This window comes from Syzygium oleosum, unplaced genomic scaffold, assembly GCF_021117445.2.
Source record: "Syzygium oleosum isolate NSW1041296 unplaced genomic scaffold, Sole_v2.1 Sole_v2.09, whole genome shotgun sequence".
Classification (NCBI taxonomy): Eukaryota; Viridiplantae; Streptophyta; class Magnoliopsida; order Myrtales; family Myrtaceae; genus Syzygium; species Syzygium oleosum.
Window position 1 is genome coordinate 2,562,120 of NW_026607493.1, and position 18,700 is coordinate 2,580,819.

Consider the following 18,700-nt stretch of genomic DNA (forward strand, 5'->3'; position numbering starts at 1 on the left):
AATGGAAATTACCAAGAAGGAAAAAAGTAATGCAATTCACCATGGGAGTGGCGTGGGGCTATGTCATGTGCCTTTCCAAAGCAATTCTAATTTCTAATGGCAAGTGTGTGCATTTCGATTTCGAAGGAACAAACTTATTGACTCTGTGAATAACTTTCCAACCGAATCACGACGCTCATGATCGCACATCGTTATGGAATTGCAAACTTTACAGAGAGTAAAGAAAATGTAGGAAAAAATAAATAATTAGTTTTTCGTCGTAAATAGGTTCTAATGGGTTTTGATGGATTTGGCGATGGAAAAAGGATTAACTAAACTCAGATCAATAAAGTATGCATTCAAAGTGTGTTCCGTCACAACACATGCACACTTTCATAGTTATTTATAATTATTTCAATTTATAAGGTTTTTTTTTCGATTTTTACTTTATTTACAAACATTTTTTATTGTACTAATTTACTTTTTTAATTTGATATGAAAATTTAATTCAAGTAACATATGCACACATGAAGAGTATAAAGTGGGTTAAATAGGTAGATAAGGGTTTCATAGGTTGGATTAACATGAACGTGTTTTAGTACTGCTAGAATAATTAAATATTAACTCACGCCTTCATCTGACAGCTTAAATTTTTAGAACAATTGGCAGTGATCTCAATAAATCTCACATGATATCAAAGCTGGAGGTCCTGAGTTCAAATTTAGTGCTAGGTAAAAAGACCAGACTAAGCGCATTCATTAAACTTTTAGAACAGTTGACTGCGATCTTATCAAATCTCACAAACACTATAGTATGAATTGGTTATTGCTCACTAAATTAGTGTTGCATATAAATGGATCAAATCATTTTCAAACTTGATCCAAATTCGACGATTGCCCTACCCCCGAGCTACTGGCAGAACAGGTAGCCTCTTAGTCATTATTCCATGAATGTCGTGTCACATGGAGCATGTAGTTCTCTGTGTGCATACGATGATGGACAACCGTCGCCGGTGGTCTGGGGGGCTGTCTGATCATCTTCTTTGAACTGATAAGAAAGATCTGCCCAACACGAGGATAGAAGTACAAATGACGCTTTTTCAACGTTCTACTTTTCTGACCAAAAGAAAAAAAACCGTTCTACTTTTGCGTGCTCGAGGCAGGTCCACCTTCGGTTATCCATCTCTTGTGCAAAAGAACCCAAAACCGTTTGAACAATTCAAGTTATCACCGCGTTCCGATCCGATTCCGATCTGGTTCTAGACGGTCCTGAAAGGTTCTCGATCCCAATTTTTGGGAACTGATGGGTATTGATCCGATTTCCGATTTCAGGTGTAGAACCGCCCACCTGGACCAGACATGTAATATAATAATAATATAATATATTTATTTAATTTTTAATTTAAAAAAAAATTCTAAATTCCTAAACAAAACCTAACTCGCTCAAAGCTCGCAGCCTCACATTAAGTCGAGAAACACATTTTTTCGCCTTCGCCTCATGCTCACTCTCACTCTCACTCTCTCACTCTTCTCGGTCAATGCTCACCTCACCATCTTCGTCTCCATCTTCGTCCTTGGCTGGTAAGACCGGTTCCATGGACCTACTCAGGAACCGAACCAGACCAGCGGTCCGATTTCCGGGTAAATCCATGGAACCAACGGGCAATTTCCGATTCTAATTTTTCGAAACCGATCTTTAGTAGGCGGTTCCCGGCTCTAAAATGAAAATTACCCACCCGGACCATACTCACCCCTATCCACACCTTTGCTCTCGTTCTTCTCAGGCTCGCAAGACGAGAAGAACCAAGTTCCGGTGATGCCCTCGTTCCGTTTCCCCTCGCCGAACCTTCCACAGACAAAAAATACGCAAGAAACTGTCCCATCGAAGTGAGGCCATTCCGGTCATTCGCAAATGGAAATCCGCGGCTATCTATACGTGCACGCCTTTGACCAGATGACATTTCATGCCCGAAGAAATTTCTTCTTGCGACAAAGCTTCTTCCACCTCTCGCGCTATTTAGATCTTCACACAATTCGGTGAGCTTCGGGAACGAAAAATGGCGGAGAACAAGCCGACGATGCATGCGGTCTGCTACTTGTCTTACGGCGGAGGATCCGCCGGGTTGAAGGTGCGAATGTTTCGGCTCTTGATCGTCTCGTTATTCATGTGCACGTTCGCGTGTTGACATAACGAAGTTTGCATGGGCGTACAGTGTTTATGTGTTCTGGGACAACTAATGATGTCCATGGATCGTTGTCACTTTAGTGAAAATGTCGAAGCCAACCTTTCCTGCTTTTTTTATTCTGCTGTTCCAAAGTAAACAGAGGAAGAAGCTGTTGGGGGTTCTCGTATGTTGGTTGTGGGAATGTTTGTTTGGTGGACTTCTTGGGATTCAAATTACGACTTGTTCTGCTAGCCTGTTCTGTTCCAATATTATTATTGAGCCAACAACTTGTTCTTTTTAGCAATTGCGTCAACAGTTGAGAATACGGAACATTAAAAATTGAGTGATGATGCTATCAAGATTATGACTTTTGCGCAAGCACGGCGACGGAGTTCGGTCTGGTTTTGCTAGAGCAACAGAGTAAACCGCTTGTTCTGCTACAGTTTTTGATTTTTTAGTGAATATGTTAGGATTCCATCGATCAACACGCCCTCGATGATCATAACTTTGGTGTAGGAGTGAATAAAGTGGCACAAATTAAGCCCCAAGCTTATAGTTCTCTTGGCACGTTTATCTGATTCCCTTATTGAGCGTTTGATGATATCGTTTGCATCCTCTTTCAGTCCCTTTTCGGCCAAGCATTTTCTTTTCTCGTTACTTTGTCCTGTTTGACCAGACCCAATCAAGATTTTGGGTGTTGGCGTAGAGAAAAATTGACGATGAAACAAACAGAATTAAGTTTTTGACAGGAATGTCTATCTGATAATTTGAAGTCTACCGAATTCGATCTGCTGCTACCCTAGAAGAAGACCGGTGGAACTCGGGGACAGACGTATACTGAAGCTTACATATGTTAGATATACTTTTGTGAATAAATGTTAGATCCGTTTCTCTTTGAGTGTTTTGTCATAATACATGTTGGCTGGAGTGTTGCTCCTTAGATTGCGTAAAGTCAGGAATTTGGTTAGCATAAATCAGTGAAAAAGTGATCCTTTTCAAGTTAATTGATCTTTTTTTTCTGTTCTTGTGTGAGCTGACGCGTATTAATCAGAGGATCTGATTGAATGTTACAAATGTCTCCTCTGTTCTTCTTTGTGTAGATACGTGCTGAGTGATTTGGGTTGCCAAATTATTTGTGTTTCATTTATGCTTTTGATTTGCATTACACACCATTTTACCTGTTCTTGTGCTTCTTGCAGCATGTGGATGTCCCGGTTCCTGCACCTAAAAAGGATGAGGTTTTGCTGAAACTGGAAGCAATTAGTGTGAATCCTTATGATTGGAAAATGCAGAAAGGAGTGATGAGACCATTTCTTCCGCGCAAGTTCCCTCAGATACCTGGTATTGTGTTGAAACTGGAAATTGCTCTTTTTCCTACCTTGTTGAGAAGAAGTGTGATGGTTTTGTTTGTAATGTATCGATCTTTGGGTGAAGAGTTATTTCTTAAAGATTGTTCATTTTTGCCTGGGCAGGCAATATAGTCAATATAGTTGCATTATGTCCTCATTCATCTTTTTTTTTCTTTTGCTTTTGTCTGCTTTATCACTCATTTTGCGCCCTACAGTATGTTAAGAAGAACCAATTCATGCAGACTATTTTGCTACTTGAAGTATTCGTGTCTGTCATTGTTTTTCCCCTTATCTAACCTGTGGGCATGAGCCATTTCAGATGACGTGCAATCGCCATACTGTTTGGTTGCTTCCCGAACGTGCGCGCGCACAGGAATGATTGTGTTTGTGTGTGTGTGTGAGCATGTACTAGATAATCTGGTTTGGTCTTGAGGGCAGGACATCACTTTGCTGGTTTTGGTGTGAATTATTTGGAGATGGGCATGTTTGTTTTGCCATGTAGTGTGCTCACTCTCTGAGCATCATAAATGGGCCAGTTATATTCTTAAGCATACGTGCGAATATAAGTGTAACTTCGTATCTTTTGTCTCTTTGCCTTCATTTTTACAGCCTCGGATGTAGCAGGAGAGGTTGTTAAGGTTGGACCGGCGGTCAAGAAATTTAAACCCGGTGACAAAGTCGTAGCCACGCTCAACATCCTTGTAACGCTCATCCTTCATGTTTTGCCTTCATTTTGACAATGATGGTGGATCACAAACTGGAATTCCCGAAATCACTAACTGCTCTCCTAGTCAGTTTGTGAACTCCTACAGGTTACTTCAGGCCGGCTGATGTTATATATCATTCTGTGCTTTTATGTGATCATCTGACAGGCAGGAGGTGGATTGGCTGAGTTCGCCGTTACAAGGGAGAGCCTAACAGCGGCAAGGCCACCTGAAGTATCAGCCCCAGAAGCGGCAGGGTTGCCCATGGCCGGTATCACGGCTCTCCAGGCCCTCACCCAAGCTGCCGGGGTAAAGCTCGACGGGAGCGGGCCGCTGAAGAACATCCTGATCACCGCTGCCTCGGGCGGCGTCGGCCACTACGCGGTCCAGCTCGCGAAGCTGGGAAACACCCACGTGACCGCAACTTGCGGGGCCCGCAACGTCGACCTCGTCAAGAGCCTCGGCGCCGACGAGGTCCTCGACTATAAGACCCCGGAGGGAGCTGCCTTGAAGAGCTCATCCGGCAAGAAGTACGACTTCGTGGTCCACTGCGCGGAAGGATTCCCTTGGTCAGTTTTCGAGCCGAACTTGAGCGAATGCGGCAAGGTGATAGATCTCAGTCCGAGTGTCGGGGGCATGATGACTTTTGCTCTCAAGAAGCTCACCTTCTCCAAGAAGCAGCTCGTGCCGATGATGGCAACACTCAAAAGTGAGGATCTGGAGCTTCTGGTACAGTTGGTTAAGGAAGGGAAGCTCAAGACCTTCATCGACTCGACGCATCCGCTGAGCCAAGCTGAAGATGGTTGGGCAAAGTCTCTCAGCGGTCGCGCCACTGGTAAGATAATTGTAGTGCCATAAGACCAAGTACTGGTGTTATGTTATGCTGTTGTTTAGTACGCATTATATGTTGTTAGGGCTCTGCTAGCAAAATAATTTTTGAGCTACTGATAGAATAACATCATATTGTAAGCCATAAATTCTTGAAGGGGTGGATCATACAGCAATTTTGATTATTTGTTATTTATTTTTTTTATAACCCAAAACATGTTATTTTCATGGTAGATTAAAAACATTCACATAAGCATTTCTCATGTTCTTATGCATGTGTTGTGTGTACGGCCATCAGATTTGGGACCATTGGAGATGAGAAACAGTGTCGAACTAGCCAATGGCAAACTCATGTGCCAATTCTGGCTTATTGACGAGTAGATATTGCTATGAACCATCAAAAATGTCCTATTTGACAGTGTACTCTGCATAGGTTGAGGATACGGGGCGAATATAAGGTGGATATGATTCCAAACCGATTTTGATATTTTAGATCTAGAACCTACCCGGTTGTACCGGTTCTACATATCCTCATGCTAAAGTATCAAAGCCATTTTTTAGGGGAAAAAAAAAAGAGAAAAAGAAATCACTATTACTCATGCTTTAGAATAGTACTAAAAGCCTTATCCGAATATTTTAGGTCAAATTGATCAAGACAAAAGGGGCGATCGGTTTCTTAAGCACAAGAAGCATTAAGTCCTCCATCGTTAAATCTCTCTGATTTCGGCGTGGGAAACCCTAACCTTTGCTAAATCTCCCCCCTTCACTTTCTTGTCCGATTTTATCTATCTTCCCCACCTTTTCACTTCTCCTTTCAAAAATACCCTCGAATCGGCACGAGCCGGCACGTGAGATGGGCGCGCGCGCGCGTCTCCACCGTCCGCAATTCCCACCTACGTATAGATCTTGGGGGCTCGATGTCGCACATTTTGGTCAGTATTTAAGGAGGGGAGGGGGCTAATTGCACGAATTTGAGGTTGATGGGTTGTTTTGCGAAAATGGGCTCACAGTGGCGGGGGTGCAAATTGAAATTTCCCCAAAACAAAAGGGTGCCGTAACCGGATTGACGATTAAGGCCGTGCACTAGATCCCTAATAACCGATAGCACCAACGCCGCCTCCGCTGCCCCTGGCGGGACAATATCGTCATTTGCGAGGGCACCGCCGAAATAAACGAAGCAGTCCGGGGATACTTTTGTAATTACGGTTAACACAATATTGTATTGCCCGCGTGGGGCCCACCCCGCGATCCCCTACCTCTACCAAGCTATCCCCGATTTAATATTTTCTTTTTTTACCAAACATTAAAATATTCTCCGAGTTATTAAAATGTTTTTTTAAAAGTTTTATTTTTATTTTTTATTTTTTTAACTTTTCTTTGGTTTCTTCTCCTTTGCTGCGGAATCCTACTCCTCCTCCCTTCTTCAATGGCTTCATCAACACTCTAATTCTCTCTCTCTCTCTCTCTTCTCTCTCTCTTGTTCGTTCTCGTCTTGAATGGTTTCACGCATTGGCGTTCTCGCTCTGGCTCGTCGCTCGTCGGATTCATCGACCTCGTTCGGTTCTCTTCTCTCTCCTTCGAATCAATGGTGAGTTCGTCGATCTCCTCGTCTTCTGGCTCCTGCCGTTCGCAGACGATCCTTTTCGATTACGCAAATCCCGCCCCCTCTCTCCGTCTCCCTCTTCTGGCCGTCGTGGCTTTGCCGAGGTTATTGTCGTTCGGTTATTCGATCGTGTTGGAATGCGGTTGGGAGTTTTCTGTCGTGTTGCGGGGCCGCTGCTTGTTTTTTGGTGGGGAAAGATAAGGGAACTGATGACGAGAATAGGATTGAGGAATCGACTGAAAATTCGGAGTTTTGGCTTTGGATGGAATAGGAAAATCTCGAGTTGTCGGAGCGAGTTGTGGAATGAGTTCATTTATTGGAGTCCGATGAATGTTGCGTCGTGATCTCTTTTCGTTTTCGTGGCTTTGATGAGGTTATGTTGTTCGATTATTCGATCGTGTTGGAATGCGGTTGGGAGTTTCCTGTTGTGTGTGCGGGCTGCGGCTTGTTTTTGGGGGAAAGATAAGGAGCCGATGATGAGAATAGGATTGGGGAATTGACTGAATCCGGCGTTTTGGCTTAGGATGAAGTAGAAAAATCTTGATTTGTCGGAGCGAGTTATAAAATGAGTTCATTTATTGGAGTTCGATGACCGTTTCGTCGTGATTTCCAAATTCGAAAAGGTTTTGCCTTCCAAGGACTGATCTTGTGTTTCGCGGGCGCTCCTCCTCTTTTGCTTCGTGTGATAAATGCGTCCCGAATCCGATGTTTCTATTGCGGAAATAGGATTCTTGTTTCCTTTTCGGTTCTCCAATCGTGCACGGCAAACAAACGGATTAATAAGAGTCCGTCCTTTGTCGTTCCGAAAGATTATCTGATTTTCTGTTTATCTTAGTGTATCAAGTATGTAATTAGAGACTGAAATTATTCTCTCTATCTTCTTAACATTGCGTTTCTGTTTTGAAAGTAATTTATAAGAACGGCAAACAGGATGAATCTTTGTATTAGCCAGGAGAGTGAAGGACCCATAGGAAATTAAAACAGCTGATTCATGCTCAACTCCAGCGTATATGTGCCTCCTCGCATTGTTGAATTATTAATAAATTATTAGATTAATTCTTTTTGCAGCTCGCTTTGCCGTCTTAATGGGGCCTCAGTTGAAGGATGTGAAGAAATAATGATTAGATCGATCTTGTGTTGAGTTGAATGCATCTTGTACGAGTGTGCTAGTTGGAAGTTGCAGCATGTTGGGGGTTTTGTCCCTAATGCTCAATCGTTCCAACGCAAAGTCCGATGTTCACGAGATTGGATATTTTGTGCGACTCAATAACGCCAGAAAGTGTTCACAAACTAGTGGCCTGCACTGCGTTGACGGTGTAGAGACCTGCATTTTGTCTTTTTTGGAAGTCCCTTGAGAAAGTGCTGATTGTCATTTGCTGCGACACGAAAAATGGAAAGGTTTGCTGCTTCTGAGTGCTTTAAGTTCGATACTGCCAACATAAATTTTGATAAACTCACACAAACTATCCACCTGTATGTCTATCTTCCAGATACGAAATTTTGGGAGAGCTTGGAGATGGCACCTGCGGCAGCGTTTATAAGGCCCTCAATAAGGAGACACGCGAATTTGTAAGGGATCTGTTGTTGGAAAAAATTGATATGACTCAGCAGATCATGCGACTTACATGTTTTATTACTTATCTTGTTTCCCAACCTTCTTTTCTTTGGACATCATAATGATATTGATTATCAAGCGGCAAAAGTCGCAGATTGTGCTTGCTGCATTCATTTGTTGGCTTTGGTAACGTGGTGCCATTGCTGGAGTCTTAATAAGATTTGGGGATGCTTGGTTATGTTACCATGACTTAACTTTTTAGGTTCTTTTTCTGTTATTTTTTTGTCTGAAACAGTCTCTCTAAACGGAACAGATTCACATCCAGTTCTGGGAACCGTAGTGTGGTATTTGACATCTGTCGCCCTGTTGGTGGGGCTTAGGAACTTGATTTGTATGGTTGTCATTGTGGCTTCCTCTCAGGCCTTCATTTGATTGACTTTCATGCTCGTTGGAAACTTTACGTTTATACTTATAGAGTTCTTGGGGTGGGGCCCAGCTTGAGGAGCTCCTTCGGCATTCCTTGGTCAATGGAGCGTAATGCTTTGAGTTTTTCTTTTCACAATCTCAGGTTGCTGTTAAGAAAATGAAGAGGAAGTTCTACTATTGGGAAGAGTGCATGAATCTTAGGGAAGTTAAGGTACTTCAGATTTTACAGAATACTGTGCTATAAATTCATTCTACGTATCATATCGATAATAATAACTAATGTTTCCGCAGGCGCTTCGAAAATTGAATCATCCCAATATAGTCAAGTTGAAGGAGGTTGTCAGAGAAAACAATGAGCTGTTTTTCATTTTTGAGTACATGGTGAGTGATCATTTGTCCCCTCACCGATATTCGTGTAATTTACCTAGCATGTAATAGGAATGGTTAATGTACTCCCTTTTTAGTACAGAATGATTTAGCCGCTGACTTTACTTTAAAGGGAAGAACCTTCCACAAAACTCCCCTTGATATTTTACTGCTGTGCTCGATATATTAAGACATATTTACAGCCTCATAAAATATTGTCCCTGGTGTGTGCCGATGTGAAGATGGAGTTATTTTCTACAGGTAAGTTGAAAAGGAGAAGAATTTATTTTAATTAGGACTGAAGAAATAAATGGGTCTAAGATATATCCTACATTTTCTTCAAAATGAAAACTTTTGTTTATTAAATTTCTAGTGGCAACTTTTAACAGTGGCAAGCGATAAAACTTCTCCGTGGTCTAAGATTCTATCTTCGGATGATCAGCAGTATGATACAAGTCTTTCTCATCAAATGCATAATATGGTATTCCATGGAAATGATTTGTTCACGAAGATTTTTTTAAAGCAAGATAGTTAAGTGCTTTGGTGCACATGTAGAAGAGGACTTCTTGAAGTTCCATGTTGTAACTAAGGAAAAGTGCAGCTCCAGAATTTTCTCTTACATGATTAACCGACAGAATGTGTAAAGAGTGTAGTAGAGTGATGAAATCTTTTCGCGATGGAATTTGTTAATTAACATCCCGGAAAATTTCTTCAAACCAAGAACGCCAAAGATACTTTGGCGCACATGCAGCACTGACTGCATGAAATTTGTCAATTACTATGTACGGTGTTCAAGTTCCCTTGTGACTAAAGAAAATTACAGATCCAGAAAAGTGGCATTCTTCTGTGGCTTGGTTAGTACATGAAAGGTGAGGTTATTGAAGCGAAAATTTAATGGGCTCCTGTTCTTGTCAGGAATGCAACTTGTACCAGCTAATGAGAGAACGTCAAAATCCTTTCTCAGAGGAAGAAATATGTAACTTTGTGTCTCAGTTGGTGCAAGGTCTTGCCCACATGCATAAAGTAGGTTATTTCCATCGGGATCTGAAGCCGGGTAAAATTCTAATATTGGTGCAGTTGTTTGGTCCTATGCATGCACAATTCCCTGGTTCAATTTCATTTAGCATCTTTAGTACGCTTGAGGATTTTTATATCCAAGTTTTAGACAATTTACTTATCCTTCATACAGAGAATCTGCTTGTGACTGATGATGTCCTCAAAATTGCTGATTTTGGACTTTCTAGAGAGGTGGCTTCCATGCCACCTTACACTGAATATGTCTCAACACGTTGGTGAGTCTCTATTATCTGAGTTATTCTGGTAATTTTTGCTTACATAATGCAGCTGTCAGCTTCTGGTCAATGCAAATAGCGTGACTGAGTTGCTACATATGATCATGAGCCTTATTTCTTGTAGGTACCGAGCACCAGAAGTTCTCTTGCAGTCATCGTCATATACTCCTGCGATTGGTATGTTGTACGTACATAGAAGTCTGTACTAGAGATTATAATACAGTTGTCAATCTACGTCGAAATCTGACTTCATATCATGCAGTTGGCATGCTGAATTGTCAATATCAGTTAAGATGATCATTTTGGAGAGTATATTATGTTGGAAGTTTGTCTATCATGCATGCCATGAACCAAAAGATGAGCAACTGAATTTTTTTATATCAAGATAGTCAAATCATGCATATAGTGGAATACATTACACTACAACACGGTGTTATAGTGATGCAGCATGCAAGAGAACAGCACCATATGATATCTATTGTGCGCAGTGTACAGGACCAAGATTGTTGATAGGTAGTGAAATTTTATATTCTCTGGTATCTTCGATCCTGGCATGCATTATGGACATTATTCATTAGTATTAGTTGACAATTGAAATTCCATCACATGTAATGAGTTCAATATTTGTCACTGTTCTTTGGAAAACAACTAGCGGTTAGCTTGTGTGATGTAAAAGAAGGAAAGCGTTCACCAATATATTGTCACATTTAGTGTTAAGGTTGCTTAAGTGATCATCAATCAGGTTTGATATGTTTACCTGTGCTTAATGGGTATACTTGCATCTTGTAATACGATGACATACTTCATCAATCAGGTTTGATCTGAGAAGCGTACGTCTCATGAGGATTTCTTGTGCTGTTGCTGTAGATTTACTCGGGTGCCCATGTTCTCATGCACTTAATGGCTTAGTGTCCCTATGTGTGTAAATTCTGTGTTGATAGTTAGATCATACTAAGCAAATTCTTGTGAAGCACCTATATGAGCTTATGTATTTGCTTGTTTGCTGTTAATCAGACTTCCATATCCCATTTCATAGAAGCTAGTTATGCTCATGTCTAACGTTGTAGAACATTTCCAGACATGTGGGCTGTTGGTGCAATACTAGCTGAACTGTTCACTTCGTCTCCTATTTTTCCTGGTGAAAGGTGATTTTTAATGTTTTCACTCCACAATTATCATTGAAATTTATTTGTTATTTGTCCAGCGAATCATAAGTACAAGTTGCATTTAAGTTTAAATTATTTTTGGAGAGTTACCTGCAGATATAACCAATATGATCTCATAAAAGAAAAAATTTCTTATGACCAGTGAAACTGATCAATTGTACAAGATATGCTGTGTTCTTGGCATGCCGGATTGTTCTCCTTTTTCTGAAGGAACCAGTATTTTTCCCTTCATTAATATCAATTCTTCAGAGGTGAGTATTGATGTTAATCTGTTTGTAAATCCATTATTGTCATCCTCTGCCTTTAACTCCTACAAACCTTTTTTCTCTGGAAGTATTTTGTCGTCGTCGTGATTCATTGTTTCTGGCCAGATTCTGCCTGCCAATCTTTCTGCTATGATACCCAATGCTAGCTCGGAAGCAATTGATCTCATAATGGTGAGGAATGAACTATTGTTGGATAGACAATCATATTTTTCTTGCTAGCTATGGACTTATAAATTAACAGATGGTACTTTTTGACTAATATTAGCAACTATGTTCATGGGACCCTTTGAAAAGGCCAACTGCCGAGCAGTCGCTTCAACATCCATTTTTCAATGTAAGCATCCCTTCTTGTACTTGTTTTTTTTATTTCACCTTTAGGAAATGCTTTGTTAATACCCAAAATACAGGTTAGCAAGAGGGTTCCTTTTCCTCTGCGTGATCCATATGAGAGGAAGCTAGACAAGATGGGTGAGTCTTGCAGAATTGAGATTTTGTGGAGTTCCTAATGCGGCGGCATTTATTTAACAGATTTTACTGTATTTTGCCTACACTTCAAAATGAGAATTTTCTACTCCCACTTCAAAATTTGGAAAAAAATATCGAAGCTTAAAATTATGAAAACCTGTTTGTAGGTTTAGAATTTGGAAGGTTTCAGGTTTTCAATGTCAAATAAAAGTCAAAGCAAAGTTTGGAAAAAGCATTAGGTATTTGGAAAAAGTCTTACCAAACAGACATTGCTGCAGGTGCAATCCCAAACCTTGAGTTGAACCTGTGGGACTTTGGCAACCAACCTGATGACTGTTTTCTTGGCTTGACACTAGCAGTGAGGCCAAGTAATGAGAACTTGGGTATGTTTTTTAGTTTTCGCGTTCGGTTGATGCTCGTCTTTGTGTTAACTTGTGATAAGTTATAGAAATTGCTCCCGGTTCTTCATATGCATCAAGTAAACTTTTTGTCCTCTCAGTATTTATCATAAGATTTTTAATAGAACTTCTCTGCTATTCAGTTGTGAAGTTCAATTTCACTTATCGGTTCGAGAGGATTTTGAGGTGTTACATGCATAAACTTACATGAATATTTAATTCGCCTTTACATGCTTCTTGAGTGGGTGAATGATACATTCTTCCTGTCATTTTCTGTAAATGCTCAATTTGACTTGTGTTTGGGCGCTCATCTCTTGCATTGGTTTGACGCAAATTTTTGCTTGTCTTCCAATCCCATCTTTCTTCTTCCCCATTTGATTTCTATTGGCAATCATCTTTCTTTTCATATGAGCGATTCCTGCAGATTTGGTGCATAACGTCTCCCAGGGTATAGCAAAGGTGAGTTTAGACTTTGTAAGCGCTTTATGTAAATCATTGTTTGAACGTGCTAATAATGGGGTTCACTGCGTTTCTCTATTTAATACTGATTTTCAGAAACAAAAGTAGTAAAGAGACTTTCTGTTACTTACAATCGTTGTACTTTATTGCTCCTGTCCTAAGTGTAAGTTTCGACTGGTATCATAAACTAGCTTGAACTTCGCCCTGCAGGATATTTTTTTTGGCTCCGACTATAAAGATTGCGCAGAACCATCAGGCAAGTGTAGTGTTTAATATGGAGAAGGCTCTTTTCTTTGCTCTGAAGCTTAGTGTAGCGTTTTTTGAGAATAAATTTCTCATGTCTTTGATTAGCTGTCATTCACATTATTGTGGTTTTGGTGTTTCAGTTTATTGGTCGCTACTCTCTCCTAGTCAAAATCAAATTCAGACACCGGTCGACTCTTCATTGTCACTATCCTTTAGGTAATGGCAGGTTTGAAAGTGTACAATTTTCACTAGCACGACAAATGTGACAACCTTTTCCCAGATGATCATATGGAAAAGTTATACCTGGATGTTGATATGGTTGGTCGACTGATTGCTTTTTGATGAGAATGCAAGACTTTTCTTGGAGTGAATGTACGGTGAATGTTTTGTCTTCGGCAAAACCAATGATGTCAGTTGTACAGGCAAATTTCTGTAATGTGGATTAATTCTCATTACGGACCGCATTGTAGTCGTTTATTATGCTAATGAGTAGATTGTGCTTTCAGAGGAATGATATCTAATATTATCCTTGTGTGCTGCAACAGTTCAATTCGGCATCCCTCAATAGGAGTCCCACAGTCAACTGGGTTGACCCTTTCTTCTTTGCAGCCCGGTATCTTGGACTGCCCTCTATTGGCCATGCCCTCTTCTTTTCAGCAGGGTCATTGGCTTTGAGTTACTAATTGCACCAACGGTCAATAACAATATGCTCTGTAATTTATTTCAATTTTTTTTCTTCCTGTAAAGCTCAACAGGACATCAGTTTGATGTCCAGAAATGGACAATGCCCCGCGATGCATTTGCTTCTTGGGGAGTATAGTTCGGAAATACATGATGAACAAATTGGAATATGGAGAGGAGAAAATTTGTACAGGATTCTCGACTTCATTCTTGCCTTTATATCGACAGAGTAATCAAAATTTTGTAGGTGCTTGCAGATAAGTGGTTGCAAAGTTTATCATCACGTGTCTGGGTACATAAACTGCTCTAGGAACGAATCTTATAGGTTATCGTGATTTGGGAGGAAGGCAGTTTTTAATAATCCTAAATGACGGACACATGCTACCGGGAAAACATTCCCAGGTAGTAAGAGGGATTCTTCGCACAAGGAATTGGCCAACATTCCTGGTTAGGAACTAGGAAATGTCCAATGTGCCTGTGGGACTCAGGTCCTGTTGCTTCTCCATACGAGTCGAAATAGATTGAGATTTGAATGACGGGTGTGAGACTGAGTAGGGCCTCATTTTGTAGGATATTGCACATCGAGTACTTTGGGAGTGTTCTTGCGTTGGAAGGTTTTGCTTGGGTGGGCAGGTTATGAGTGACTTTTGTGAAACGTCACTATGAAAAAAAGGGGATTTTGATCAACTGTCCTTGGCTAATGTGGAAACACATCGCCACCCATTGTGAATTTATTGATGATTGGAGAAGGATTTATGTTAGATCAAGCCCGTCGATTTCATTCTCTACAGTGTCGAATAGAGGGATTATCTTCGCCTGCGAATTCGAGCTCCCGAGGATATGCTCTCGTGGCGGAGATTCTTTTCTGTGCTTCTCCTCTGTAGCTCATCGATTTGAGACTCCCACCAAAGCTTCCACTCCACCGTGCCGTGTTGTACCTGCGATATTTTAGGACAACCAATTAAGTAAACTCTATGGTCGGAGCATACAAAACTACCCGAATGGTGAAAGAAAAGTCGAACTTTATAACAAGCATGGTTGGTTTCTCCCCTTTCATACTTCTTTTCTCGCGACAAGCGAGTGGGTTCGTGTTAAGAACAATATCTGACTGTGATCGGTATATTAACATGTGCAATTTTGACTTCATGACAGTCGATTACAGTAAGACAGAAGCCAATTATCTTTGTCGTGAAATGTGGAAGCCAAAAAGATTATCCGAACTCGTGTGTAGTTTCCATCCACACATCGGCTATGATCTTTCAAAGACAACATCCAAATATCAATCTTTTGACACACAAGCTGCTTCACACGAACAACAACTAGAATCTCATAACCCTAGACCATTCTCAACCTAACACAGCATAAGCAAGGAAAAGAAAAAAGGTGAAAATTGTAAAAAGAAAAAAGAAAGCAAATACCTGTATATAACAGAATGGTTTCCGACCACCAATGGCCATGTCTCTATAATACAAAGCTCTGCTTGTAGGATCGGACAACGTCTCGTGGGCCTCCTGCACCTGAATGAACCTCTTCGTGTACTCTTTGGCCCTGTCGGGAGGCGACACGTCAGGGTGGTATTTCAGGACCAGTTGCCTGTAAGCTTGCCTGATCTCCGACGTCGTCCCACTCTCCGAAATGCCCAGCAGGTCGTAGAGACTGTCCGCCTCCGTCGCCTCCGTCGCCACCACCGCGCGGAGGTCGTCAACGGTGGCTCTCGAAGCGGGTCTTGATCTTGCGGAAGAAGAAGAAGACCCACATGAAGTCCTGACGAAAATGGTTGTGGCAAGTGGGCAATGAATCTTGGGCGGACACAAGGTCGGGGCACGGACTTTGCGCACACGGGGAAGTAGGTTTGGCTCATCTCTCTCTCTCTCTCTCTCTCTCTCTCTCTCTCTCTCTCTCTCTCTCTTTCTGCTTCCGCTGGTGAAACAAATGGAAGTTTCGATGTCTTCTTAGCTTTGGCACGAGATTGAATTGCGAGCCTCTGCGGCTCTCTGTATATACGAAGGAGAATGGTGAATTGGCAGTGGGGACCAGAGCCACCATGCGTGATGATGGCAACTCAAAATTGATTATGAATTTGAGGTTGGATCATGATTTGGATACGAATTTTATCTTAATTTGTTGGCTGACACGGTTGTGATTTGATCCCATGTATAAAAAATCGATGATCTGATCCGTGCACAAAAACGTGTCATGAATATTTTGGATACCAAATTGTAATGACGTAAGCCCAAACTTGTTTCATCAACAAGCGAATGCACGTAGTTGCCATTATGCCACTTCCTTTCTGATCGGTACATTGTAAATGTAAGATTATAATTATAATCAAGTCGGTTTCACAACATGACACATAATTTGACTTCAAAATTAGGATTTGGTAAATTGTAAATGTAAGATTGTAATTATAATTAAGTTGGTTTCACAACGTGACACATAATTTACTTCAAAATTAGGGTTTGTTATCTACGCCACAAGAAAAAGATCACTAACACCTATATACGCCGCGAGTCATGACCTTCAACGAGCACAAATAGGAGGAATGGTGGGTCGAGGATTTTTGGTTACGGTCTGCCCGATTTAGTTACTAATCTGAAACATGGTGCGGTCTTGTCTGTTTTGAATATTTCACTATACAAAAATGATATTCAAATAGAATAATTTCAAAAACCGTCCTCACTTTTGCGGGCACACATCAAAAGATTGTTTGGAAAATTTACAATTTGCATGGGTACACAAAATCCTCCTAAGAAAGACCGAGCTACCTACTATTCCACCTCACCTGAACCCCAATCCCCGCCACACGGCACCCCCCCCACCACCCTCTCTAAACTGGCCTAGTTGGTGTGAAGCTCAACCAGATTTAGGGCCTCTCTTAAAAAGCTTAAACCATTAAATAAAAATATCGTTCAATAGTTAAATATTTAACGCGAGTGACAGAGTAGTAGGGATGAAGGGAGAGACGAACTCCGTCGGAGCGATTGTCAATGACTCGGCTCAAGGCGGCGGAGTGGCGAGGTGGCGATCATGGGCCACGCCAGCAAGGAGGGGCTGAGCTTGGATTGGGTTAAGGTTTTAGTCGTGTGGACCTTGCGATCGATGATGCTTTGATGCAGTGAGAGAGCTAAATTGGAAGGAAAAATTACGATACCATAATATAAGATTAAAACCTAGATGCGACTCAAAACGGAATCCTTCACGTGAGGGTAATTTCGTGTGGGTTATGGAAAGTCTCCCACAAAATTATTCTAATACCTATTTACGACACATCGAATCCAAGTTTTAGAATGTTTAACCATCCGGAGGGCGATAAGCGAATACCATAGACGGTCGCTGTTACACGTTAGCTCGTGACATGACGTTGGAATTTGAGCGTGCATGAAATTATATACAAAAACTGAGATTGGCGACAGCGTTTCGACGAGGAGGAGGACGGCTCTTAATTCCATGGAAAAGATGGGCCGACGTTTGCTTATTTTGATGTTGATCACTCTCAACTCCAAGTCATGACTCATGACCCTTCTTTAGCTACTGATGACGATCGACAGCATCCTCAGAGATTTGATTCTGACGGATTTGCCAGGACGTTTCCATCAGACCGTCTCCTTCTGAACAGCTTTCTCGAGATTCAAATTATTGTTTGCACGGATTCTGTTGAACTGCCTTCATTCGACCCTTCTTCTGCGATCGATATCTTGACATCAATATCTTGACAAGCGGTCTTTTTAGTAGGATACGTGCAATCATCCTCATCTCATAGCTCTAATAGTACCCTCTGTTGCATGAAAATATCAGTCCCCATTGTGTCCTCCTCTGCAGAAATAGTCGTTTTGCTTCATAAAATTTCTCCACTAGAACCTAAAAATCTTCTAATCAATTCGAACCCAAACTCAATCACCAATGATTCCCTTCTCCCCGTCCGCCGTCACGAGGACCTTTGCCCTCGTTGGCCACCACCAACCATAGGTGCTTGCATCTCTCTCTCTCTCCCTAATTGAGTGGCCAAGGCATCAGTGACCTTGAACCGAGGTTGCCGGCCTCGTTGTCCGGTCGAGATCGCGAGCTGCATGGAAGCCATATTTCATTCTTACGTCCCCGGGCCACGTAAAAATCGCATGCAGCATGCACCTAACGGGGGCGCAAGGCACAAAGAGGGTCGTACTGACTATCTAAATCAGGAAAGACGAATGCTTCGAAAACCAAAGACTTGCTTATTTATTCATTACCCCCACCTACGCCGACAATCATGTCATATGATATACATTAAAGATACCCCGATCAAGCTCATTTACAATGACCTTTCAGGACAAGCAGAGATGCTTATGACACGGCCCAAGGGAGCAAAGGGCTCCGAGCTCGTCCATGAACGAGACATGGCCCCTTACGTGCATGGGACATGGCCCATTCGTGCATGGGACGTGGCCCATCCGTGACTAGGCGCGAACATCATCCGCGACCCTTCAGTTGCCTCTGACACACGACCATGCGGCTTCCCTTGGCAGACGTCCCTTGAGCTTCCCCACGCCCCTAGGGCCTCTGCAACTTCTTGAGTAGCTATGTAATGATTGTATCGGTTTGAACACCACCATTGGATCATGAGGGGATCAATGGATCAGATTAGACCCGCACTTGTATATATAGGGGACCCTTCCCCTTCATTTGTACATGCTCATTTCTACAAGAAATACAACTACGAAGCTTTCTCTCCATTCTTGTGAATTCAAGTGTGTGTACAAGGCTAACTTTGGAGTGA

General features: G+C 41.7%; 2 protein-coding genes and 1 pseudogene across 3 annotated transcripts; 2 read left to right on the plus strand and 1 right to left on the minus strand.

The window, feature by feature from the left end:
• The first annotated feature begins 1,761 nt into the window (after positions 1–1,761).
• LOC115690552 (chloroplast envelope quinone oxidoreductase homolog) lies at positions 1,762–5,093 on the plus strand. The gene is made up of 4 exons (XM_030616934.2): positions 1,762–2,107; positions 3,343–3,484; positions 4,102–4,193; positions 4,365–5,093. The coding sequence occupies exons 1-4, from the start codon at positions 2,036–2,038 to the stop codon at positions 5,052–5,054; spliced, it is 996 nt and encodes a 331-aa protein (XP_030472794.2). The 5' UTR covers positions 1,762–2,035; the 3' UTR covers positions 5,055–5,093.
• Positions 5,094–6,440: 1,347 nt separating this feature from the next.
• On the plus strand, positions 6,441–14,139 carry LOC115690562 (serine/threonine-protein kinase MHK). 2 transcript variants are annotated; one of them, XM_030616950.2, is made up of 18 exons: positions 6,441–6,612; positions 7,696–8,025; positions 8,118–8,196; positions 8,751–8,819; positions 8,900–8,989; positions 9,890–10,028; positions 10,164–10,266; positions 10,391–10,443; positions 11,345–11,411; positions 11,575–11,683; positions 11,804–11,869; positions 11,964–12,032; positions 12,106–12,166; positions 12,442–12,546; positions 12,986–13,020; positions 13,231–13,276; positions 13,407–13,482; positions 13,812–14,139. In XM_030616950.2, exons 2-18 carry the CDS (start codon positions 8,018–8,020, stop codon positions 13,939–13,941), a joined length of 1,305 nt encoding a protein of 434 aa, XP_030472810.2. In that variant the 5' UTR covers positions 6,441–6,612; positions 7,696–8,017; the 3' UTR covers positions 13,942–14,139. The 2 variants fall into 2 exon arrangements, with proteins under 2 accessions (XP_030472810.2, XP_056170665.1); XM_056314690.1 differs by lacking the exon at positions 6,441–6,612 and having other exon boundaries at positions 7,679–8,025.
• A 509-nt stretch (positions 14,140–14,648) lies between these two features.
• LOC115690559 (chaperone protein dnaJ 20, chloroplastic-like) lies at positions 14,649–16,194 on the minus strand (annotated as a pseudogene).
• Between the last annotated feature and the right edge of the window lie 2,506 nt (positions 16,195–18,700).

Coding starts and splice junctions, on each gene's coding strand:
- LOC115690562 (XM_030616950.2), top strand. Junction 8,820..8,899: donor TGAATCTTAGGGAAGTTAAG/GTACTTCAGATT, acceptor ATGTTTCCGCAG/GCGCTTCGAAAATTGAATCA. Junction 13,021..13,230: donor TCTCCCAGGGTATAGCAAAG/GTGAGTTTAGAC, acceptor TTCGCCCTGCAG/GATATTTTTTTTGGCTCCGA.
- LOC115690552 (XM_030616934.2), top strand. CDS start 2,036: ATGGCGGAGAACAAGCCGACGATGCATGCGGTCTGCTACTTGTCTTAC. Junction 3,485..4,101: donor CAAGTTCCCTCAGATACCTG/GTATTGTGTTGA, acceptor TCATTTTTACAG/CCTCGGATGTAGCAGGAGAG. Junction 4,194..4,364: donor TAGCCACGCTCAACATCCTT/GTAACGCTCATC, acceptor ATCATCTGACAG/GCAGGAGGTGGATTGGCTGA.